Source organism: Candoia aspera, chromosome 4 (assembly GCF_035149785.1).
Source record: "Candoia aspera isolate rCanAsp1 chromosome 4, rCanAsp1.hap2, whole genome shotgun sequence".
In the NCBI taxonomy this organism is placed as follows: Eukaryota; Metazoa; Chordata; class Lepidosauria; order Squamata; family Boidae; genus Candoia; species Candoia aspera.
Window position 1 is genome coordinate 73,791,537 of NC_086156.1, and position 25,535 is coordinate 73,817,071.

The 25,535-nt window shown below is 40.5% G+C and overlaps 1 protein-coding gene across 1 annotated transcript in view; it reads left to right on the plus strand.

Moving 5' to 3' along the window:
- The first annotated feature begins 269 nt into the window (after window positions 1–269).
- Window positions 270–25,535, plus strand: part of MAP3K14 (mitogen-activated protein kinase kinase kinase 14) — a 30,941-nt gene continuing 5,675 nt past the window's right edge. Inside the window, exons 1-10 of the mRNA XM_063300547.1 lie at window positions 270–541; window positions 2,419–2,488; window positions 4,303–4,516; window positions 5,514–6,122; window positions 8,143–8,280; window positions 11,582–11,711; window positions 13,169–13,300; window positions 14,344–14,448; window positions 20,184–20,347; window positions 22,397–22,547. Of these exons, the coding sequence (XP_063156617.1) occupies window positions 286–541; window positions 2,419–2,488; window positions 4,303–4,516; window positions 5,514–6,122; window positions 8,143–8,280; window positions 11,582–11,711; window positions 13,169–13,300; window positions 14,344–14,448; window positions 20,184–20,347; window positions 22,397–22,547 (1,969 nt within the window). The 5' untranslated portion in view covers window positions 270–285. The remainder of the gene's footprint in view (window positions 542–2,418; window positions 2,489–4,302; window positions 4,517–5,513; window positions 6,123–8,142; window positions 8,281–11,581; window positions 11,712–13,168; window positions 13,301–14,343; window positions 14,449–20,183; window positions 20,348–22,396; window positions 22,548–25,535) is intronic.

Below are 25,535 nucleotides of genomic sequence, written 5' to 3' on the forward strand. Positions count from 1 at the left end.
CAAGTAGCCAGGATCTTTTTGCCCCTCATGCTGTCTCTCACAAATGTGCAATGATTACTTGCTTGCCTATATAGAAAAGGCATACAATTATTAGTAGATAGAAAAGTTACTATTTTTATCCTGGAATGTAATATGTTTCCTTCAAGAAAAAACACTTTTCATTGTCTGGTATAGAAAGAATAGCCATCAGTACCTGTAAGCTCTATCAAAACAAGTACTTAAAAATGGACATCTAATGATTCTTTTCCTGGGATTTGTCTTTTAGTAACATACCACAATTAAGAGATGGCAGTAATGGAAATAGCTTGCCAGGACAACGCAGAGCCAGCTACTGGATCTCCAAAGGATCTCCTAATGGGAAAAGGGCCAGAAGAGGTAGTGAGTGAAAAGAAAAGCAGTGTTTGCAAAGTAGAGGAGCCAGATAAAAAATTGTTCCATGGACCATGGAAGATCCTGAATGATGTGATTGCTAAAGGAACTGCCAAGGAAGACAGCGGAGAAGGGAGCTTAGCCTCAATCTCCATCATTGCCCAGGCAGAATGTAAGTAGGAAATGACACACTAATGAAAGGAGGAGAAGCTGAAATTGGGTGTGTGTGTGTGTATGGAAGTATAATTTTCTGTTCTGGAAAGATGTTGGGAGCCTCTGAATAGATTTTCAGTCCTAATAAGAACATTCAACGGGATATCATGATTATTAAGAAGGAAGTGCTTCCTGAATATTTATTTATTTATCAAATTTGTCACCGCCCATCTCCTCCGACCTGAGGGACTCTGGGCGGTTTACAACACAGAATAAATATACAATAAAAACTCAAATAAATAGACAGTAAAATTCCAATAAAATCCCATTAAAAACCAAAACAATTTCTTAACTACCCCAGCTCATAAAATCCAGATGGCTATGATCTCTTCAACCATCATGTAGGAGGGGCACTTCAAGGCACCAGCCAACCCCAAGTATGTCGATTCTCCTTCCTGCCCCAAGCCCGGTGGCAGAGCCAGGTCTTCAACTTCCTCCGGAAGGCTAAAAGTGATGGAACTAATCTTACCTCCGGGGGCAAGTTGTTCCAAAGGGCGGGCGCTACTACCGAGAAGGCCCGCCTCCTGGACCCTGCCAGATGGAATTATCTTATTGACGGGGTCCGCAGCATGCCCTCTCTGCATGAGCGGGTGGGACGGGTTGATGATACAGGGAAGAGGCGGTCCCTCAGGTGAGGCGGTCCCATGCCATGTAGGGCTTTAAAGTGATAACCAACACCTTGAATTGGACCCGGAAGCAAACTGGTATCCAATGCAGCTCACGTAGCAAAGGTGTTATGTGCGCCCTTCTAGGGGCACCAAAAATAGCCTGCGCAGCCACATTCTGGACCAGCTGAAGCTTCCGGATACTCTTCAAGGGTAGCCCCATGTAGAGCGCATTGCAGTAGTCTATATGGGAGATAACAAGGGCATGAGTGACCGTCCGAAGGGCTTAATTGCTCAAATATTAATTGCTCTTAATTCATTTTTCTTTTCCATCTCTCCTGGCATTTCCATCTCTCAGTGTCATCCCCTATTTTAATTGTGGTAGAAACATGCCCCCTAACCTGGAAAGCATAAGTTGCATAGAGTGCTTGTAATAGAACTACAATAAACCCTTGACTTAACAGACTAATGGGGACAGGAGCGTCTGCTACATCTGAATGTTTATCAAATGATGAAAGGAATTTTATGCATGTGTTACACCATTATACACACGCATAAAATTTTGTTATGTAACAACTAATGTCAAATTTAATGCATGTATAACATGCCATTACATATATTTAAAATGCTGAACAGATCTTGTTGCATCTAAAGTCCCCTAAACTAAGATCAGATAAATTGAGGTTTTAGTGTAATTTAGGCATGCTTAAAACATAGTGCGTCCTCCCATTCTCAATTGATCAGCACTCTTTTAACTTCAGAAGCAATCTGTGATATTGATTGATTGGTTATGTGCCATCAAGTCATTTTGGACTTCTAGCGACCAAACAGATAAATTTCCTCCATGACTGTGATATTACATGTGTATATTTGGCCATTAAGTCCAAATCTCCATTGGACATTTGAAACAAATTGCGCAGTTCTTTAGATTCCAGCTTGACTACTTTTGATGCAGTATTTGACTTCCTCCCCTACCCCATCCTCTGCAAGATACTTGCAGTCTTCCTTTGTGTTTTCTTGATATTTTATCAGATTTTAACTCTTTCTCTGTCTCTAATACTGATATCTGCTTTAGTTTGTCTGGTCAGAAAGCTGGATATAAATAGAACACAATAATAGTAATTGGCCTCACACTTTAGTGAAGCTGAATTCTGTAAAAGTATATGATTTTGGTCTTTCTTCCTTCATTATGGCATGTTTGGACTTTTTTTTTTTTTTTTGCTTTCTTCAGGTGAGATAAGCCAGGAGTTCAGTCCGACCTATTCAGAGAGGACTTTTATTGCTGACCCAAAACGATATGGGTAAGTTCTCCTTTGTAAACTCAAAGCAGCAAGCCCCTCCCCCACTCTTCACCCCCAATTCTCTTGCATAAAAGGAGGGGAATCCTTTGAATCTTAATGTTGGAAGGAGTATTATACCAGCAGCGTCCACACTGCTGGGGAGGGGGCGGTCAGGGGGCCATCAGAATAGGCAAGATAGTGGTCACAGCAGCGTGATTGCAGCTGTATCTTTTTGCATGTGCATGTGACATTGACAGGTACAAGAGGAGCAGGGCTCTTCAATCACATTTCCATGACTGCATCTTGCCTGCTTTGATTCATGCCTCTCACTCTACAAAGGCCATTGTCTTTTACTTTAGTTCCACTTTTTATCCTCGACTATGGTATCCATAGGGTATATAGGGTGTATATATATATATATATATATATATACATATAGGGATGCGGTGGCGCTGCGGGTTAAACCGCTGAGCTGTCGATCGGAAGGTCGGCGGTTCGAAACCGCGCGGCGGGGTGAGCTCCCGTTGCTCGTCCCAGCTTCTGCACACCAAGCAGTTCGAAAACATGCAAATGTGAGTAGATTAATTGGTACCGCTTCGGCGGGAAGGTAACGGCGTTCCGTGAGTCATGCTGGCCACATGACCCGGAAGTGTCCTATGGACAACGCCGGCTCCAAGGCTTTGAAACGGAGATGAGCACCGCCCCCTAGAGTCGGACACGACTGGACTTTACGTCAAGGGAAACCTTTACCTTTACTTTATGGTATCCATAGTTGTACTAGAATTACCAAATCATACTTCAGAGTGTTCTGCACTACATGACAAAAATATTTATTTAAAATGGTAATTTTGAAATGTCCTTTTAAGATTGTCAGGACTTCGTTAAAAACTAGAACAGTGGCAAGTATGTATTCCTGGTAAGACACATTGTCTACCATTGTAGATCTGGCAAAATCTTCAGGGAACTTTTAAGGTCTTAGTTCCTATGGGATAACTACAGAATGGTCTCACAGATATTCAGCATAACTGGAAAGCCTAGTCTAAATTTTGGAAGCAACATTCAGGCAAATTGGTTCTGTGATTGTGGAAAGTTCAGAATGACTGTTTTAAAAGAAGGGAAAGGTGGGGAAGGAATCCATATTATGTGTGAAAGGGAGCCAATGCTTGCCCCCTCCTTGGGTTTTGTATTTTGAAAAAAGAAAAATATTTGTGATTGAACTTTTAATGATACATTTTTTATTGTGATGTGAAGCAATCATATGAGCACAGTAAAATGTTTCTCGGACAAAAAACAAAACAAAACAAAAAAACTATTGTGTTTGTTGCTTGTTATTCACAGGCATTTTCTTTTCTGTTATGCCTAACTCTGCCTCTTGCCCTCACCACCCCAAAATATCAATCACTCAGGAAGCCTAACCAGTAAAGTTCATATAATACGTTTCAACATTGCTGTGAGCAAATAAATCCAGTGCCTGGCATGGCATGGCATTGCTTTCATTCTGATAAGGCTAAACACTTTGGCTCACTTTTGTCACTCATATTAAAATATTGTTGACAAGGAAAAATCTGATAAAATATGTATCTCTAGTGCTTCAATATATGATTTAAAAATTACATAGGTATAGTTTGTTGGAAATTGAAAATGAAGCATATTACAAGATGAAAAAATAATGTTTTCGCACAAATGTATTTATTCTTTTAGTTTGAGAACTTATTTATTATGATTATTCCAGATGTTCTCAAGATCTTAATGTGTAGCTTTCAGCTCTGCTAAATATGGCTGTGCTTTTTGTTGGTTAAACTAAAATACCTCTGCAATGCTACTTTCTGTGTCAGCCGGTTTTGCAGCCTTGATCAAATCCCCAATAATGTGGCTCATGCAACTGAAGGAAAAATGGCTCCAGTCTACTGGAAGGCCTTACATTGTGGCAAATCCCGGAAGAAACGGCGAAAGAGAAGGTCCTCCTTTGAAACACCAAAAAGAGTGGCCTCCCTAATTCGAAAGCCAAGGACTCCAGAGCAGGAGAGCTGTGTACCCATACCTGTGCAGGTAGGGCATATTCTACACTGCTTCAAATCATGCTTGGATGTAGCATTAATGAAGGCCACAATGGAGCATTAACCTCAGCAGTGCCTGTTTTCTTTCTCAGAGGCACTTGTGTTTGTAGTTAAATTAACAACAGAACAAATGAGCAACTGCTCAGACATCATATTTCACCCTTATGAAGTCTGTCCTGTAGCAAGCTGACAGGATGTATGATAAGACAAGGAGGTCCTGAACAATGAGAAATTTTTAAAATTACAATCTATAGTAGATGACATGTATGTCAACAGAACAAAAGAGGAGAGAGATCATTAACACAAATGATAGTTGTAGGTTTCCTTAACTGTAGAGGTTAGATATGGATGCAGACTTTCCCAAATTTGCTTGTCCTGAAACACATTCTGTACCCCATTAGTATGTCTGATAAGCAATCACCTTGCCTCCAAGTTCTGAAGGGACTCCTAAACTTGTCCAATAGGCAGGGCTGTTTGGCTACCACATGGTGAAAGCACCCAGAGAGCCTTAGCAAGTTAGGGCCAAACCAGAAATTCCCCGTCATCCTTCCTTTCTTCAGATTTAGAAGAGTTTTGAAGAACGTTCTTGGTCACTTTTTGATAGTGATGCTGCATTGGCCAAATCCAATGCAGGAAGCGGGTGTTACAGAAAAAGTATTTTAGTTATGAAAAGCAACCAGAAATTGTGGAAGTCTGCATAACAGTAATATTCAAAAATAGAGTGGATTACATATTCATAATTCCAGATAAGTCACTGATTCATATTTATTTATTTATAGATAAAATTCATTTAAAGTCATTACTCAGAGCTAGGAAGAAATTCATGTCCATGGTTCCCTGCTTGTTAGTTATTTTGCTTTTAACTAATTAGAATCTGGCAACTAAGGATTAATTGTTTGAAACAACTTTTCCAGGGTATCAGTGGAATTTAGAATGCAGTTGTATTGGTTAGCTTTCCTGGGTAGCTAACTAGTTCACTTTTCTTCCAGGAAGATGACTCTCATTTGGGCACTCTCTTCAATATCACTTCATGGCATTCAGAACTGTGTAAGGATTTGGGTTCTGATTTCAGTTCCTTTGAGAAACCCAGCCAAGTTTTATCTGCTAGCAAGTTGCACATGTTGAAGAACCAAGCAAAGCTAGAGTTACACAAGCTGATCAGCCCTGCTCAGTGCTTGAGTCATGTTTGGAAATCCTATACTCAGGACAATTTTGGCTCTCAACTGGAGACTGTGCATCCCTCTCCTTCGAGCAAATTTCCTCCTTATTTGTACGGCTGTGGCTATTTGCTTCCTGCTTTGAATCTTGGCCCTCTGAAGACTTATCTTTTTGATGAGCTTTCAAATGTAGATGGTGAATGTCACCTTTCAGACTTGAATCTGGCACATAGCTTTTCCAAATGTGGTCATCAGTCTGCAAAAAACACTTCAGACACTCTTTCTATGGATGAATTTCTGGTGGATGCATTGAAGGGAAATGTTATTCTTGGAGAACCAAGAAACTTAGCTTGTTTGGCCAAGACTTGGAAAGGAGATGGCTCAAGTTCAAAAGCGTGCCTTCAGGAAATTAATGAAAATGAAGGAGTATTACTTACAGAGGTGAGCTTTTGGAAGCTGTTAACAGGGTACCAAATGCATTTTTCTTGGGTAGGTCATGCTATGTTCTGCAAAGTAGAGTATGCAGGGATCATCACCTGGAGCTACATTCATATAAACAGCTTTGTCAGAGGCAAAATATATGATCAAAGGTATTACATGACAGAGAATACTTGCATTAAATTATTTGAAACTGCATGGGGCAGGGGGATCGCATCTTCCTGTATTTCCCTAGGTGGAAAAAATACTAAAAATCTGGCATAGAAAGAAAAAGTGATTTTCTTTCTTCTCCAATGGGCTAGCTTTCTAAAGAAAATGAGCTTTTAATGAACATTGGGCACAGATTCAACTCTCTATTTCTTTTATCTTGTCCTGGTATAGTCAAGGAGTGACTTTACTACATTATGCTGTTATAGTGGAAGTTCATTTTAATGAGCTTTAAGTTACTTAAAGTGAAATAACTCATATGGGAAGTAGTAGGGCCCTCCTTTGAAAGAGAAGCATATATACCATCCCATCATACTTGTTCATGTTTGAATATTACCAGAAGAAACTTGCTGAGTTCACACTTTATGCTAAGCCATAATATGTTTGGTTTTGATTTAGTGCTATATGATGTGTGAACAAAGTTGCTGTTCCTTATAAATTCATAGTTTATGATTTAGCACATGTAAATCCATCCAGCTGTGACTTACTCAACAATTCATAGTGAACGCAGTCATTGGTTGATTCACACATCATGCCATAATGGCTTAATTTGGTTTTGGATTATTGTATTGAAATGCAGATGCTGTATTTTTAAGATGTATGTGAGAACTAGAGCACTATTATTCAACAAACCATGGCTTAATATTTGGCTCTCAATAATAAAGCTCAAAATTTGGGCTAGATAGACTGGTTCTAGATTCTGGACAGACAGAAAAACGTATATAATGACATAGCATTTGTGATTTTTTCATGAAATTTATTGCCATAGGAGATGGAGATGATCATTAGTAACATTGGAAAGCATTACATAAGTTCATGACTATAAACCATGAAGCTATTATGTAGCAGTAAGAATACCCTTGAATCCCAGTTGCTATTTTCTTTATGGTGAGGAAGACTGTTGTCCTTATACATTGTTTATGGCCTTGTAAACATGCTGCTGCGCTTGATGCATTTTTGATGATCATGGACCTAAAGAGCATTTCACATGGTTTGTGGAATTGGGTATACTGTTTGTGCATGTACATTTATTTTTTGAAAGCAAGTTATTCATGGAAACAGTTAATCAGAAATGTTAAAAAAATGTTTCCATGTAAGACAAGCATCTGTTTGAAATCATTTTTATTGCATGAACCTGCTAATAGAAATCATATGTTTCTCACAGAGCCAAAGATGGAGGGGGTATGGAGAGGATTTCTTCCTGTGGAAGATCTGCTCCTCTGTTGCCTTCTAAAATAAATGGGATGGCTCCTGAATTCATGTCACCTTGTCACTCCCTGCCTGGGGATATCATTCTGTGGTGCACCTATTCCCTCTCCATATTGTGCTGTTTCCTTGGATTATGTAGCTTAATCTGAAGGGAGAGATGGCTATTGTAGTTCTTTTTTTAGAGGCAGGAGAAATCACTAGGTAGCCTTTGAGCTTTCTCAGCACAGATTCTGGGCATTCAAACATCGTATCAGCCTCTCTTAGCCGAGTGACTTGGCAGAAGTATTCACAGCTAGCATAGCCAGGGGCTGAGAATTATGGGAGTTGTAGTTAGAGAGAGAGAAAGAGAACACATACCATATTGGGGAGGGCTGTCCTACCAAAGAATGAAACAAAAGACATTTTGTTCAAAGCAAATTTCTAAGGCTCAAGAGTAGAGAAGAATCTGTAAACATGTGAGCAAGTGCCAGGATAAAATAGCTTTAAAAGGCAAGCTCTGAAATGTTTTTCCCCCTGTTCTTGACAGTAATTTTGGTACAGTCAATTAATTCATCCCCCTTTCAAGGCCTCTTTTTCTGTTTTTTTTTTCTCTGTTGCTAATCTGCAGAAACTCAAAGCTGTCGATTATGAGTACCGCGAGGAGGTTCACTGGACCAAGTATCAGGATTTGCTGGGCACGGGCTCTTTTGGAGAAGTGTACAAAATGGAGGACAACCAGACTGGATTTCAGTGTGCAGCCAAAAAGGTAGTACAGTATGCAAATCTGTTGCCTCCGAGGGAGGGAAAGCAGCATCAGAAAGAGGAAATGAAAGCTGCTTCCCTTTTCAGTGGAACTGCGGAGGTCTGGAGCGGTCACGGCGCTGATGCTTTGCTCAAACTTGTTTGTCACAGCCTCAAGGTCAAGCCAGAAGGCGTTGCCATGGTGACGCCAAACAGCAGAATCTCCAGCCAGCTGTGGGCGTTGGGTGTAACAGGCTGCAGGGGAAGGATCGCTCTTGTACAGCGGCCAAAATAGTGGCCTGCGGAGGCGATCTTAGCTGCTTTCTCCCTTGACAGCATGGACGGCAGAAATCATTTATACAATCTGTAACAGGGTCAAATAATAATAATAATAGAAGTTTCTTTAATCTGATCATTCAATCCTAGCAGTTCCGACTCCCTCCCTCCCTCCCTTCCATTGATGTACTCAGTGGTTTACTCCACTCACCCAATGAAGTGGGTTTGAGCCACAGCAGCTCACAGTATTATAAAACTGTTGGTCTTAAAGATGCCACCAATCTCTGTAATTGAGTACAAAGTATTGTGAGAGAGCGTAAGTTGCAACTTCTGTTTAGATAAAGCTGCAGCTTTAGGCAACTAGTTAGAGAGCTGATTTGTAGGTGTCTAGCCCTTTTTGTGACACATGTTGTGCTTGGGTGGCATTGCCTTCAGCAGCTGTCTAGGTTTCCTCCCTGTTGTGCATCATGCACCTTCAGACTGTTATGATTAATGCTGGCATTAGGTTCAAGAGAACAAGAGGGAGCTACATTAACAAGTTGAGGAGCTCAGAGGTTGTTATTTCATCATTCCTTTTTCTCCTCCATGCTCTGAATTCCCATTCTTTGTTTCATGCTCTGATCCAACTATTAGCAGCAGCTAGCATGCCAATGACTAATATTTTCTTTCTCTTCAGCAGTTATCCTCTTCTACAGACTTTTGTTTCACCAGACTATATATCATCTGCTTTCTTTTTAGCTTTTCTCTTGTCTGTAACTATGGTCAGGTTGCATTTTAATGTCTGGGTTGAAAAAACAAGCTGGAAAACTAATATTTATCTTCATTCATACAAAAACTACTAGGATTTGTTTGGCCTAATTTTGGACTCACACTAAATTAAAAGATCACGCTTTATTCTTTGACAGCAATAGTCTGAAAGCACAATTTGAAGTTAGTCTTTAGATCCCAGTTTGTTTCAACAAGAATGTGTTACTATATCAAACCTGCAATACTGGCTTATTCTTGTTTGTTTATGTCTTATCCTACCTGTTCAGCAGTCCACAGAGGTGTGAGGCCAAAGCAATGAAAAAGAAACACCTTTCGGTCTAAGCTGCTCTTGTTTGTCTGTAGGTTGAGTCATGGCAACTGGATTTCTTTCTTTTTGGTAGAAACGTTTCGCTGCTTGTCCAAGCAGCTTCTTCACTCTGGGCAAAGGTTGGTGAGGGGACCCCATATATGTCTTCAGGGTAGCTGCATTGTCCCTACACTTGAATGGCTGTTAATTGTGCCATGGAGGTGTGGAATGCCTTTGGGATGTCTTACTCCTAGATCCTTTGTTCATCCTCAAGTGGATCGTTAAGAGTGGCCTTCCTGGTGGTCTTAATCTTCCCGGGGACTGATGAAAGAGCAGCATGAAAAATGGAGGACAAGTTGTGTCTGAGACCTCTGCTTGTGCCAGATTATCTGTGCTTTTGCTGCTGCTTTCTGTACCTTGCACGTTGAAAGTGCAGTTTCAGTAGGACCAATCCAATATACCTTGTTGCCTAAGCTGAAGGGTAAGATTGCCCCCTTTCCTGGGTACATGTCAGTCAGATTAACTTCAGTAATGGCAGTGGCACAGCATTCTCTAGTGCAAATCAGGACAATAAACTAGCTTGGGACAAACATAGCACACTGTATGAGACTGACAACTGTCCTCCATCATTTCACTACTGTGGTTGATTTGCTATTTCTAGTTGCTCCTTACTGCCTCTTCAACAAAGGTAGAGGTATTAACTTGTGTTATATGAGCTGAGCAATACATGCACTAAACCAGATGAAGCATGTGGCCTGGGCTGGCTGTCTCTTTGTCTTCTCATTCAGGTTGGGACTTTTGTCAACAGCACTGTCAAGCACTGGGAGAAAGCAGGTGGGTAGAGCAACCCACCTAGCAACAAGCAAGTACTCTTGGTCCCACTGGTTCAGGAAGATGGGAATGCCCAGAGGGAAATGGTTGGCATTGCAGCAGTCACTCCTCAGTACAATATTTTTCTCTACAACTGAGTGGAAAGGAAAAAAAATAATCAGCACAGGGTTAGTCTAGGAACAGAAGTAAGCTTGTTTAGTTACTGTTAACAGCTGCGGAAGATCACAGAGGAGGTTCTTGTTTCTTGTTTGTGTAAACAATTTGTGGGAAGTTATCTGATGACATGGGGAAGCTGCACCAGCTCTTTACTGCTGCTGAAGTATTTGAGATACCATTCAAATTCTGGAAGAAGAGATGAAGGGAAATTAAGTGAGAAATTAGACAAACCATGATTGCTTTGTCACAGTAAACTGTGGAAAAAACAGATTTGGTTTAGCAATATGCATGAGCCGAGCTCCTGTCTCAATAATTAACTTTCTCCACCAGGCTCTGTAGATACCTGTGGCTCAGAAAACTCAATCAGTTTGTGAAATTCAGTGCACTCCTCCCAAATTCTTCCCAAGCTTCCCATTTTCCAAAGTCTTTTTCTGTCCGTAGATCATAGTTCTTCTTTTTCTCAGTTATTTTAGGATTATCATGAACCTGCATGTCTGCTTGGCTCACTGCTTACTCTTCCTGTTTTTTTTTTAAATCCATTGTTAATTTGGTTTTGCTTCCTTTTCTGCCAGCTGCTCTTTTAGCTATCCTATTTCTTTGTTATCACCATTTTCTTTATAATATTATGTTATGACTTGTCTCTTCCATTTCATTTTTTTCTGCCTCTCATTCTCATATGTTCTTTAAGTAGCTGAGAATCATGATCCTCTGTGATCAGGGTACCTGTCAGGTAGGTATAGGTTCCAAGTGGTCTATTTGCCTCTCAACTTCCTTACAGATAAGGAATCCAAGCACCCCAACTTTCTTGTCTTCTGCTTCCTTAGATGTGCACGGAACTTCCCTTTCCCTGAATTTCTTTTCTCATTCAAACTCACCCTTAATTCATTTGAAGCAACAAGGTACTGGACTAGCTGGTTTTGGTTTATTCTAATTGTATGTGGAAGCCATTATCTTTCCATTTAAAGCCAATATTGCTTGAACCTTTTTAACCTCATGCTTCTCTTTCTAGGTGCAGGTTGAACACTTCCGTGCAGAAGAGCTGACAACATGTGCTGGAGTGACACATGCCAAAATCCTCCCGCTATATGGAGCAGTGAAAGAAGGCCTGTGGGTTACTATCTTCATGAAGCTGATGGAAGGTAGGTGATCAAGACCAGAAAGAAAAGATACTATCAATTTTGCTCATCAAGAACAACAGCAATTGCAGACTATTGTATAGGCAAAATAACAAAACCTTTTCTGGAAATAAATTGGGTGACTAGATGTGAAGCAGGATTTTGGTTTAGCTAATTTGAGTTCTTCTGAGGTTTCTGGGTGGGCCCCTTAAGCAACCGTTCAATGTTGCCTGATAGGTGTGGGTCTGTGTTGGAGTCCTCAGGCTTGATGGAAGAAAGGGGAGTACTTGTTTTCAAACCTTACTTCTACTCCATTTCTGATCCCCCACCCCCATCCATCACTGAGACTCAGACAGAACAAGAGTTAGGGCCAGGCCTGCTTACTCAGGCTTGTTCCCCTTTTTCTCTTTTTAATTTTATTTGGGACTTACTTCTTCATCACACTGAAATATAATGAAAATTTAACCCCTTGGTTTTAATGATATGGATGCTATAAAAAATTTAGCAGAGGAACAAAATATCTTTCCTGACCCTAAACATTGTCTGCCTTTCTCTAGCTGCCAGTTTATGCTTTATTTCATTTTATTTCCTAAAAGCCAAGGGTCACAACTGTTTCCCTATTTTACTATTGATTTCGCTTCCAAATGTATGATCAGTGTTTAGTAGAGGATAATTGAATATTTACTTCTTGCTTTGGTAAAGCAATCCTCCTTGCTTTCCCATAGTCACCTCATTAGCCATTGTAGAATTATGTGCTAGATTACATATGAAGGAGCTCTAAAGGATCAGGCAAAGGCCCTGTAACAACTAGAATATTTTCCTTTAGAGGGATAAGGTCTTGCCCCAGGGAACTGTGATGATATACTCCAACAGAGAGTGCCAAAAGAAAGACTGTCCACCAGCCCCACTCTCTGCTTCCAGCTCAGGAGAAAGGAAAGCATAGTGGTGCTCAGAGGGATACAATGCCAGATAAAAACTATGCTGCCCTACGGAGCTTGGAAGTGGTGAAGGATCTAACTGTCCCTTTTTATTCTTTCTAACCATTCAGGTTTGTAGCCACTATGTTACCTCCTTTCCCTTTTAATTATTTCCTTTGCCACTTCAGGGAACCATTTCATTCTCCCACTCCATCAGCCAGTGCAACTTTTCATTATGCAGTACATACCCAAGTAGCTTTGAGTGGGTGTCAAGAATGTGCTTACAAAGTGCTAGGAAGGGAAAAATAGGTAATGGAATTTGATACACGGAGAAGGAGGTAAGATATTTATCCATGGCCTACGGAGCCTTACCAAATTGTAGATCTCTTCTCTCTGTATTGTTGTCTTTTGAAATTTGGATGCAAATTTCTTTTCTATGATGTAGCTTGTTACTTTTTCTATAGGCTCAAGAAGCTAATGAACTTTTTGGTGATTGGGTAATAACAATGACAACGACAATAACAGTAATAACTTACAGTGAGAGATGGGAATTTTTCCTTGTAGGTGGGTCGCTGGGCCAGCTCCTTAAGCAGTGTGGATACCTACCTGAGGACAGAGCTCTTGATTATCTCAGCCAAACACTGGAGGCTTTGGAATACCTTCATGCCCACAATGTTCTCCATGGAGATGTAAAAGGTATGTGCATCATTAAATAGCCAACTCCAAGGTAGCAGAGAATTTGCTCAAAATGGCATTGGTTGCTGCAGTTTCACAAAATATGAGGCAATATGGTGGTGAGGTACTTCAGCATAGTTCTCATTGAATTAATCAACTTGTCTTTGCCTTCAGATTTTCAGTAGAAGATCATGTGAACTGAATGTTCTGACAGCCCCCTCCTTCTGAATATTTCACATAGAAAACTAAATACGAGGGAGAGGGACTCCTCTATAGTCTTCATATACGCTTCTTCCTGATACTAATTTCATTATAATAATGAAATATATAACATTTTATTAAATATAATATGTATATAATATTATATATTATGTAATGGATATTAATATTATATTTATATAATTTATAGTTTCTGTAATAAATTATATAAATATATTTATATAAATATAAATATAAATTTAAAATATTTATTTAATTAAAATTTATAAATATAAATTTGTATTTGTATTTATATATATATATATAATTATATTTATTAGATTATAATTAAATTTATATAATTATATAATCTAATAATTATATAATAAATATAACATTAAATATAATATTTATATGAATAATAATAATGGAGAGCCAGTTTGGTTTAGTGGTTAAGGTGCTGGGCTAGAAACCAGGAGTCTGTGAGTTCTAGTCCCACCTTAGGTGTGAAAGCCGGCTGGGTGACCTTGGGCCAGTCGCTTGCTCTCAGCCCAACTCACCTCACAGGGTTGTTGTTGTGGGGAAAATAGGAGGAAGGAGTATTAGGTATGTTCGCTGCGTTGAGTTATTCATAAAAATAATAAAGGTGGATAAACATTAATTAAATAAAATAAATTTCTCTTGTAGAAGAATTTCTATGGAGGAACATTTCTTCATATAAATCTGTACTTGCATTACTTGCACGGTCCCAAGCAATAAAATTCAAATGCCAGATGAGCACCTAAGGAGAAAAACTAGGTGGTCTTGTTACAATATTATACCTGGAAACTGATGGTCTGAAAACCATGCAATCTTTCTTTTGGCAGCTGATAATGTCCTTTTATCTGGTGACAGAAGCCATGCTGTTCTCTGTGATTTTGGTCATGCAGCTCAACTTCATCCAGATGATATAAGGAACTATTTAACGACAGGTAAACTATGGCAGGTTTTGAAGAGGCTGTTGATGTATGAGCTTTGGGCTGTTCTTTCCTTTATTTTTTAAATACAGAAAGCCAGCCCTGAAAATAAATAACTTAGTGGTGTTTGCCTTGCTATCCTCTAGCATCATCCATGAAGATGCATCTTTATCCCTGCCACAATATTTTAGGCATAATTTTAAGGCACTACTTTATCTATGTTTTAACAGTTATAACATATACAAATTATCTTCTGCCCATAATCTGTACTGCACAACTTCATACATTATGCAAATTGAGCTACTGTGGGTACTTTACCCAAAGGAAGACTGCCTCCTCTGACAAAGGAAGAACGGAGGGGAAAAAAATATATAAATTCTGTTAAAAGTCCTATGCAATATAAACTTTCCTAATTTCAACTTGCATATAGCAGCCTTATTCTTTTCGACATACAAATCACTTTTGCACACAGGAACATGTGCATACAGATTCCTCTCTAACAAAAAGTCTTACATTTAACTAAGTGAATAGCAATAAATTGGCTGGCTATGGCTAATCTCTCTTCAGAGGTATCCATGCTGCAGCCATTTCTATTTTCCATCCATTCCCTTTAAAAAAGATCTTTTATTCTCCAATGTACTTGAGTATTTGTAGTACTCTGATTTTTCTGGCAGTGAGAACAATTTCTCTGATTTCTGACATTTCAGTAGATGTATAAATGTCTTTATTCTTGTAGCTGAAAAGAGCAGAATATTCATGTTCAGTATTCATATGCTATAGGATTTTTAACATAGGTGAAATATATTCTATGCCTGTTGGGAGTTCTTCATTTTAATTGCTTTACCTCACTTACTCTGAGATACTTGGGAAACACAATTCTGCATCTTCAGTGCATTTCCATTTGTGGAACATCGAGCTGTAAACATTATGGACTCAGTTTTCAATGGCATGGAATGCAAAGGCTTGCTCTTAAAAGGTGGTGGTGGTGATGATGATGATGGTTCAAGATGAAGCAAGATACTCGTTCTGCAGGGGAGCAGTAGGTACCTGGATTTTGACATAGTGCTAGTCACTACTTCAGCATCTGAGTAGCTGAAATGTTGTTATAAGAGCAAGAATGTCCAATCCCTTTTTTATTTTTTGAAAGGAGGGATTCATAAACCACAAGCTTTGGAACACAGTGCAATGTCCTGCTAAGCTTTTGTCCCCATGCTATTAGTGAGTACTTAGTCTCCAGTTTATAATAAGTATAAACTAATTCCTTCTTCAGCAAAGGATCGTTACCTTGTCGTGGTGCTGGAGCTTGAGCACCTCAACGATGCCATGAGCTAAACCGTGAAGGGCCACCCAAGACGGGAAGGTCATGACAGAGAGGTCAGACTAAATGCGATCCCTGGGGAAGGTAATGGCAACCCACCCCAGTATTCTTGCCGTGAAAACTAAATGGATCAGTACAACCAGAGATATGTCGGTATACCATCGGAAGATGAGACCCCCAGGTCGGAAGATGGTCAAAATGCTACTGGGGAGGAACAGAGGAGGAGTTCAACTAGCCCCAGACGTGATGACGCAGCTAGCTCAAAGCCGAAAGGACAGTTAGCGGCCGACGGTGCTGGTGGTGAATGGCGAATCCGATGTTCTAAGGATCAACACACCATTGGAACCTGGAATGTAAGATCTATGAGCCAGGGCAAATTGGATGTGGTTATTGGTGAGATGTCAAGATTAAAGATAGACATTCTGGGCGTCAGTGAACTGAAATGGACTGCAATGGGCCACTTCACATCAAATGACCACCAGATCTACTACTGTGGACAAGAGGACCACAGAAGAAATGGCGTAGCCTTCATAATTAATAGTCAAGTGGCTAAAGCAGTGCTTGGATACAACCCAAAAAACGACAGAATCATCTCAATTCGAATTCAGGGCAAGCCATCTAACATCACAGTGATCCAAATATACGCCCCAACCACAGATGCTGAAGAAGCTGAAGTAGAGCAGTTCTATGAGGATCTGCAGCACCTACTGGACAACACGCCTAAAAGAGATGTTATTTTCATCACAGGAGACTGGAATGCTAAGGCGGGCGGTCAAATGACACCTGGAATTACAGGTAAGCATGGCCTGGGAGAACAAAACGAAGCAGGACATAGGCTGATAGAATTTTGCCAAGACAACTCACTCTGCATAACAAGCACTCTCTTCCAACAACCTAAGAGACAGCTTTATACATGGACTTCCCCAGATGGACAACACCGAAATCAGACTGACTACATCCTTTGCAGCCAAAGGTGGCAGACATCTATACAGTCGGTAAAAACAAGTCCTGGAGCTGACTGTAGTTCAGATCACGAACTTCTTCTTGCACAATTTAGGATCAGACTAAAGAGATTACGGAAGACCCACAGATCAGCTAGATATGAGCTCACTAATATTCCTAAGGAATATGCAGTGGAGGTGAAGAACAGATTTAAGGGACTGGACTTAGTAGATAGGGTCCCAGAAGAACTATGGACAGAAGTTTGCAACATTGTTCAGGAGGCGGCAACAAAATACATCCCAAAGAAAGAGAAAACCAAGAAGGCAAAATGGCTGTCTGCTGAGACACTAGAAGTAGCCCAAGAAAGAAGGAAAGAAAAAGGCAACAGCGATAGGGGAAGATATGCCCAATTAAATGCAAAATTCCAGAGGTTAGCTAGAAGAGATAAGGAATTATTTTTAAACAAACAATGCGCGGAAGTGGAAGAAGACAATAGAATAGGAAGGACAAGAGACCTCTTCCATAAAATTAGAAACATCGGAGGTGAATTCCAGGCAAAAATGGGTATGATCAAAAACAAAGATGGCAAGGACCTAACAGAAGAAGAAGAGATCAAGAAAAGGTGGCAAGAATATACAGAAGACATGTATAGGAAGGATAACAATATCGGGGATAGCTTTGATGGTGTGGTCAGTGAGCTAGAGCCAGACATCCTGAAGAGTGAGGTTGAATGGGCCTTAAGAAGCATTGCTAATAACAAGGCAGCAGGAGACGACGGCATCCCAGCTGAACTGTTCAAAATCTTGCAAGATGATGCTGTCAAGGTGATGCATGCTATATGCCAGCAACTTTGGAAAACACAGGAATGGCCATCAGATTGGAAAAAATCAACTTATATCCCCATACCAAAAAAGGGGAACACTAAAGAATGTTCAAACTATCAAACAGTGGCACTCATTTCACATGCCAGTAAGGTAATGCTCGAGATCCTGCAAGGTAGACTTCAGCAATTCATGGAGCGAGAATTGCCACATGTACAAGCTGGGTTTTGAAAAGGCAGAGGAACTAGGGACCAAATTGCCAATATCCGCTGGATAATGGAAAAAGCCAGGGAGTTTCCGAAAAACATCTATTTCTGTTTTATTGACTATTCTAAAGCCTTTGACTGTGTGGACCATAACAAATTGTGGCAAGTTCTTAGCGGTATGGGGATACCAAGTCATCTTGTCTGCCCCCTGAGGAATCTGTATAACGACCAAGTAGCAACAGTAAGAACAGACCACGGAACAACAGACTGGTTTAAGATTGGGAAAGGAGTACGGCAGGGCTGTATACTCTCACCCTACCTATTCAACTTGTACGCAGAACACATCATGCGACGTGCTGGGCTTGAGGAATCCAAGGCTGGAGTTAAAATTGCTGGAAGAAACATTAACAATCTCAGATATGCAGATGATACCACTTTGATGGCTGAAAGCGAAGAGGAACTGAGGAGCCTTATGATGAAGGTGAAAGAAGAAAGTGCAAAAGCTGGCTTGCAGCTAAACCTGAAAAAAACCAAGATTATGGCAACCAGCTTGATTGATAACTGGCAAATAGAGGGAGAAAATGTAGAAGCAGTGAAAGACTTTGTATTTCTAGGTGCAAAGATTACTGCAGATGCTGACTGCAGTCAGGAAATCAGAAGACGCTTAATCCTTGAGAGAAGAGCAATGACACATCTCGATAAAATAGTTAAGAGCAGAGACATCACACTGACAACAAAGGTCCGCATAGTTAAAGCAATGGTGTTCCCTGTAGTAACATATGGCTGCGAGAGCTGGACCATAAGGAAGGCTGAGAGAAGGAAGATCGATGCTTTGGAACTGTGGTGTTGGAGGAAAACTCTGAGAGTGCCTTGGACTGCAAGAAGATCACACCAGTCCATCCTCCAGGAAAGAAAGCCAGACTGCTCACTTGAGGGAATGATATTAAAGGCAAAACTGAAATACTTTGGCCACATAATGGGAAGACAGAACACCCTGGAGAAGATGCTGATGCTAGGGAGAGTGGAAGGTGAAAGGAAGAGGGGCTGACCAAGGGCAAGGTGGATGGATGATATTCTAGAGGTGACAGACTCGTCCCTGGGGGAGCTGGGGGTGTTGACGACCGACAGGAAGCTCTGGCGTGGGCTGGTCCATGAAGTCACGAAGAGTCGGAAGCGACTAAATGAATAAACAACAAACAATTCCTTACTACTGTCCCTTAATATATTTATTATGGTCTCTGTCCATAATAAATAAAAATGAAAATATTCCAAATGTAATAATCAAAGCTTGTAGTCTTGGCTAAATAGGCTTATGCCCTTCACGAAGCCTGCCGATTCCAAAATTCTGCCCAGCTGGGACTGAATGCTTTTCTTCAGACTTGGAACTTTTGTTGTTTCATAATGTTGAGTTTAGCAGTGAAGAAATAGTAGTCTTGATTCAGAGGGGGATGAGCAGGAGGTTGGAGAAGTTTTAAACATGTTCTTTTTTTCAGTAATCAGCAATATCACTATTTCTTCCATTGCTATTACTCGCAGAAGAAAGGTGGACTGTTCTCCCATACCCAGATAATGACTGAGTTGTAGGGAAACAAAGGGTTAGTGGACTGCAGGGAGAGAAATTGTAGAAGGAATTCAGTGCACCTGAGACATGAAGAAATCCAATTATGCGTTTTTTGTAGATGAATTGCAGAATCTATTAACATTAACAATTTGATATTTTACAGTAGAGTGCTGAGAGATTTAAAAAATCCCAATATACAAGGCTAATGAAGAGTTTTGTGGTTTTTTTTAAACAAAAGCAAATTCAGTTGTTAATATGATTGTGTTTTTCTGGTAAAGAGAGTAGAAAACTATCTGTAAGATGTATGAAGTTGGTACAGTGCATCCTTAAAAGCAGTATCTCTCCTGTACTTGTCACCATTTATATTTCACTCTTCCTTGACTTTGTTTGAAGCAGTTATACATTGCAAGCATCTTGCAAAATAGTTTTAGAGATTACGGTATAATTTTCCCAGGAGGAATTCGTAACAGTTTTGAATCTGAAGCTGTTCAAGTTACAAATGCTCTATTTCAAGCTTGGAGCAGATTGTCCCAACAGTTCCAGAAGTGTTTTGAGCATGAAGCGGCTACTTGTTTGAGTTTAAAACACTTGCTTCAAACTTGAAACTTCGTGAATTCAAAACATTTTGCATACCCCTATTTCCCAAGTAGTACCTCTCTCCAGGGAGTTTCATACCAGAGCATGAATCTGAACTTAGGTTTTCAGTATCTTTGCCTTGCCTCACAATTGTAATACTCCAACACTAATTTGGTTCAGTCTTTTTGTGCTGTGTCTGGTCTTCTACAGTGAAGGGGCTCTTGGGCTAGCCTTGATTATTTTAAGAATGTCTCAGCATGGCTGCTTCTGTGGAACAGGTCCCAGCAGGACCTTAAAAGAGCCAACTTCCTCTATTCCACTTCCAGGGGATTATGTTCCTGGCACTGAGACCCACCTGGCTCCTGAAATAGTAATGGGAAGGTGCTGTGATTTCAAGGTAGACGTCTGGAGCAGTTGCTGTATGATGCTGCATCTACTGAATGGTTATCATCCTTGGATCCAGTACTATAATCATCCTCTATGCCTCAAAGTAAGTCACCCATTAGTAAATGGGTAGGTTGCTGGTTCGGTTATCTGAAAGACAAAACAAATAATTGTGGCATGAAACACTTAGTATTCTCAACCAATCCATGAAATGTATTTTTTGTTAGTTGATAGATAGTGTTATATATTGTTGGGTATCTTGAAGTCCACAAAGTTTACCATTCAACACAATTCACTTGTTTTAGATTAACTGTTGATCTAAAGAGGTTGCAGCTCTCATCCAAAGAGCTACTTCAGATACCCAGACATCTAGAACTTGAGGCTTACACCAAAATATATAGTCTCTGTTCTGTCCAGCTGTTTGGTGACAAAAAGCATTTGCTCACACCTTTTAGTATGTTTAGCCAAAAATATCAGCAATATTTGTTAAATGGTAAGCAGTGCTCATCGTGGTGTTAAGTTCAAATTGAACAATGATCTATAAAAAGGGTTTTCTGATTCATTCTGAACCCATTTTTGTCTATAATTCTGAAGTACTGATATTCCAGAAGTATACACTGATAGAAAGCAATTGAGAAATGTAGTATTTTAATGTAGTAGTGATTGTGGCTACAGGTTATCCAGTCCCAAACAAGTATCTCCAGTAGTCTGTAAATATTTTAAAGTTGTTCTACCTGTGAGTATATTACGTTTGAGAGGTGTGTTATGTTTGTAGGTGGTTGGGACACTGCAGATAAGCTTGGGTTGTACCAGCCATGCTGAGTGACTCATGCTATGTTAGTTACTTTTGCAGCATAGCAGTTAGGGTTGCTAACTGCTTTGCTGATGTGTTGGATTTTCTTATGTGTTTTATTGTGCTTTATATATGAGTCATTTTCCCCTCAGTGAATACATGTGAATAGAACCAGCTGTTGGAAAGAAAGGAATTAATATGAGTGAAAATGGCTGCAGATAGCACTGCTCAGGACATGAATACCTTTGAATATCAGTCTGTAGACAAGTTGTTGTTTGAAGGAGAGTCTGCTTGCCGAGTGGATTTTAATGCTTCTTGTGACTCTTAAATAGGGCTTCTTTCTTTTCCTTCAATTCCTGTATTCTCTTCCCTTCCCCTCATCTCCATCCACTTTTGTTGCCTCTTCTCTTTCCTTGTTTTCTGTTTTTCTTTCATTCCTGTCTAGTTATCCTTTCCTCTTACCCTACCTCCATCATTCTTTTTCTTTGCTATTTTTGAAAGAAAAAGGGAGAGGAAGATATATAGATATAAATATATATTAATTATCCATTTCTTTGTATGAGAGTAGCTTGTGAGAGAGAATGGTTGGTATATGCATATGCAAATGGGGTGCCTTATTCTGGGGGGATCATTTTAAATTCAGGATCATTTTTCTCTTGAGTAAATAAGGTATTTGTTAGAAAATGAGTTGAGTGTGTGCCAACTCTGGTCTACACAAAACCTGGAAGAAAGGATGGGAGGTGGCATTTAGACTGCAATTCTGTTCTCATGTAGCAGAGGTTGAGTTTTAATGAACACAATTAGACTTTTTGTAAATAGGTTTGCATATGATGGTCAGGTAAGGCACAAACTTGAAGTAAGTGTATTAAGTTCTGGAACATAACTCAGTATTCAACACACACAGAAATTATCATCCAGAAGGTGGAGGGCTGTGATGAGGCAAATGTGAAGCAAGAGGGTTTTCTTTGAATCTTTAATATAGAATCTGAAATCGGTTTCAGGAATTAACTCCACACAAAGATCTCTATTTGAGAAATGCTAGCTGCATGCTGGCTAGGGAATTCTGGGAGTTGAAGTCCACCCATCTTAAAGTTGCTAAGGTTGAGAAACACTGGTCTAGAATGTGTGTTTGGGAGAGTTACTGTGCACATTAGCATACCAGAGCATTGAGAGCTTTTGCCTGTCACAAAGTATTATCTGTGTTTTGTTTTCAAAAAAGTGAGAAATCGATTTCTATATTTCATATTTGTACAGTACTGCAGTAATTGTTATCTATTAAATAGATGGCCCTGCTATTTGTAGGCTTGTCGTTTTCTGACTGCTTTTGATCAGTATCCTCCTTCCTGTGTTTCTGCATTGCAGATAGCCAAAGAACCCCCACCCCTGAGAGAAATCCCCCCCTCCTGCCACCCGTCCACTGTTCAGCTCATTACATCTGGGCTTGAGAAAGAGCCTACAAAACGGGCCTCTGCAGCAGAGCTAAGGAAGAAAAGCTGCACAGCACTTCAGCAAGGTAAGACTCTCTTGTCCATCTGAACAAGTGCCTGGCGGGCTCTTTCTTTCTCTCTCACATTTGTCCCCACAGTCTCCTGACAAAGCCTTGCTCTTATGTTTGCTCCTGACATTTTTCTTTACGTTGGCTCCATCGATCGCTTGCACATTTGGTTTTAAAGAGAAAATGCGGAAGTCAGTTTTTGGTTAGTAACTTCTGTGCTGGAAATTGGAGGAAAATGAAGGTGTACAGCATGTCCCAGAGCAAGCATTATCTGTAGGTGAACTTGGCTGCCTTCGCTGGTCACATACAGTTATGCTATTTTGTTGTCCACAGAATGTTTCTGGTAATTTCATGGTTTAGGCAGCACAAACGATATACCTGCAAGAGGTATATATTTTAAAATCTTTTTTGTACAGAATCTGGAGGATGGTAGGAGGTTATATGAGGCAGGGGTGATGATGGAGGTTATACAGTCTGGACCAGAAATATTGGAACAAGGATAACTGTTTTGGCATTTGGCCTCTGTACACCACCACACTGAAGTTGAAAGGAAGCACACCCAGATGGGAGCGAAGTCAGGACTGTCAGCTGTAATTCAAGAGCTTTGACAAAACTGGGACACCAACCATTCAGGAAGTACAGCCAGTGGCGCACACACACACCCATCGTTGGTGGCTCATAAGTAATGGAACGAATGGCTGACAAGCAGCTGCATGGCCAGGTGTGGCCTTTTTCCTGGGTACCCCAGGACCAATCAAGCAGATAAAAGGCCTGGAGGTGGTTCTGAGTGTTACATTTGCATTTGGTAGCTGTTCACTGGAACTCTCAACATGAGGTCCAAAGAGGTGTCCATGCAAGTGAAGGAGGCCATCATTAGGCTGAGAAAACAAAATAAACCCTTCAGAGAGATAGCAGAAACATTGGGAGTGGCCAGTACAACAGTTTGGAACATCCTGAAAAAGAAGGAATCAACTGGCAAGCTCAGCAACAGCAAAAGGCCTGGAAGACCATGGAAAATCCACTAAAGTAGATGACCACAGAATTCTGCTCGTGGTGAAGAGGAACCCTTTCACAACATCTAGCCAGGTCAAGAACGCTCTTGAGGAGGTGGGCATGTCATTGTCAACATCTACAGTCAAGAGACAGCTTTATGAATGTAAATACAGAGGCTTCACAACAAGGTGCAAACCGCTGGTAACGCTCATGAACAGAAAGGCCAGATTAGACTTTGCCAGCAAACACCTACTGTAAAAAAGCCTGCCCAGTTCTGGAATAAAGTTCTTTGGACTGATGAAACCAAGATTAACTTGCACCAGAATGATGGGAAGAGAAAAGTATGAAGAAGGAAAGGAACAGCTCATGATCCAAAGCATACCACATCATCTGTCAAACATGGTGGAGGCAGTGTTACGGCATGGGCATGTATGGCTGCGAATGGAACCAGGTCACTGGTGTTTATTGATGACCTGACTGCTGATCAAAGCAGCAGGCTGAATTCTGAAGTGTATAGGGCTATACTTTCTGCTCAGATTCAGCCAAATGCTGCCAAACTGATAGGACGCCGCTTCATACTGCAGATGGATAATGACCCAAAACATGCAGCAAAAGCTACCCAAGAGTTTCTCAAGGCAAAGAAGTGGGATGTTCTTCAATGGCCAAGTCAGTCACCTGATCTCAACCCAACAGAGCATGCTTTTCACTTACTGAAGACAAGACTGAAGGCAGAAAGACCCACAAACAAGCAGCAGCTGAAGGCAGCTGCAGTAAAGGCCTGGCAAAGCATCTCGAAGGAGGAAACTGAGCATTTGGTCATGTCGATGGGTTCCAGACTTCAGGCAGTCATTGACTGCAAAGGATTTTCATCCAGGTATTAAAGGCGATCCTTATGTTTGTAATGATGTTGGTTTGTTCCATTATTTATGAGCCACCAACGATGGGGGTATGTGTATGCCACTGGCTGTACTTCCTGAATGGTTGGTGTCCCACTTTTGTCAAAGCTCTTGAATTACTGCTGAAAGTCCTGACTTCGCTCCCATCTGGGTGTGCTTCCTTTCAACTTCAGTGTGGTGGTGTACAGAGGCCAAATGCCAAAACAGTTATCCTTGTTCCAATATTTCTGGTCCTGACTGTATAAAGCTGGGTAGAGAAGATGTTCGTAATTCAGTGTATTTGGTATACAGTAGACAGTACACATAATGCTTGTGGTTTAATTACAGCAATATTGTTCACTTGTCAAGACAGTTCAAACATTCTTTTAATTCTTTAAAGAACAGATGTGCCATCTGGTCATAATGTCTTTTTAGTATGTTACCCATGTTGGTTTAGATATCTTAAAAAGCAATGGACAGAATCTTTCTTGTTCTCTCCTGCCTCAGCATCCATGAGTGTAAAATTCTGAAGTTGCATATGTGTAGAAGGAAAACGAATTATTGAGTGCTGCTGGAAAGCTGGCTAATAATGCAGGTCAGGATAGTCTCCTTCAAGCTGACAAATAAGAGCCATTATAGCTGAGTAACATCTGTATTGTGAGCATAGGACTGGTTATCAGCAGGCTTCCATCAAAGAGTTGGTTTTGGCTTTATAAAAGCACTGAATGGTTTAGCTCCTGGTGGTGATCTGCACCCTGTGGAACAGCCTTCCCAGTTGTTCCTGTTGGCAACAACCTTTGTGGCATTTCAAAAGCAGTATGTTTTTATTGTTGTAAGCCTCCAGGAGTCTTTCTGAGCCTGGTGGTATTGAAATGAAATGAAATGAAATGTCAAACTCACTCCTGATTTCCATCTGGATGTGCTATGTCTTTTTTCTTGGCAATAAGACACAAGTGGTTTACTACAGGTAGTCCTCGCTTAACAACCATTCATTTAGTGACAGTTTGGACTTATAACAGTGCTGGAAAAAGCCACCTTATGACCAGTCCTTACATGACCGTTGCAGCTTTCCCCCGCGATCACATGATCACAATTTGGTGCCTGGCAACTAGTTCACATTTATAACCATTGCAGTGTC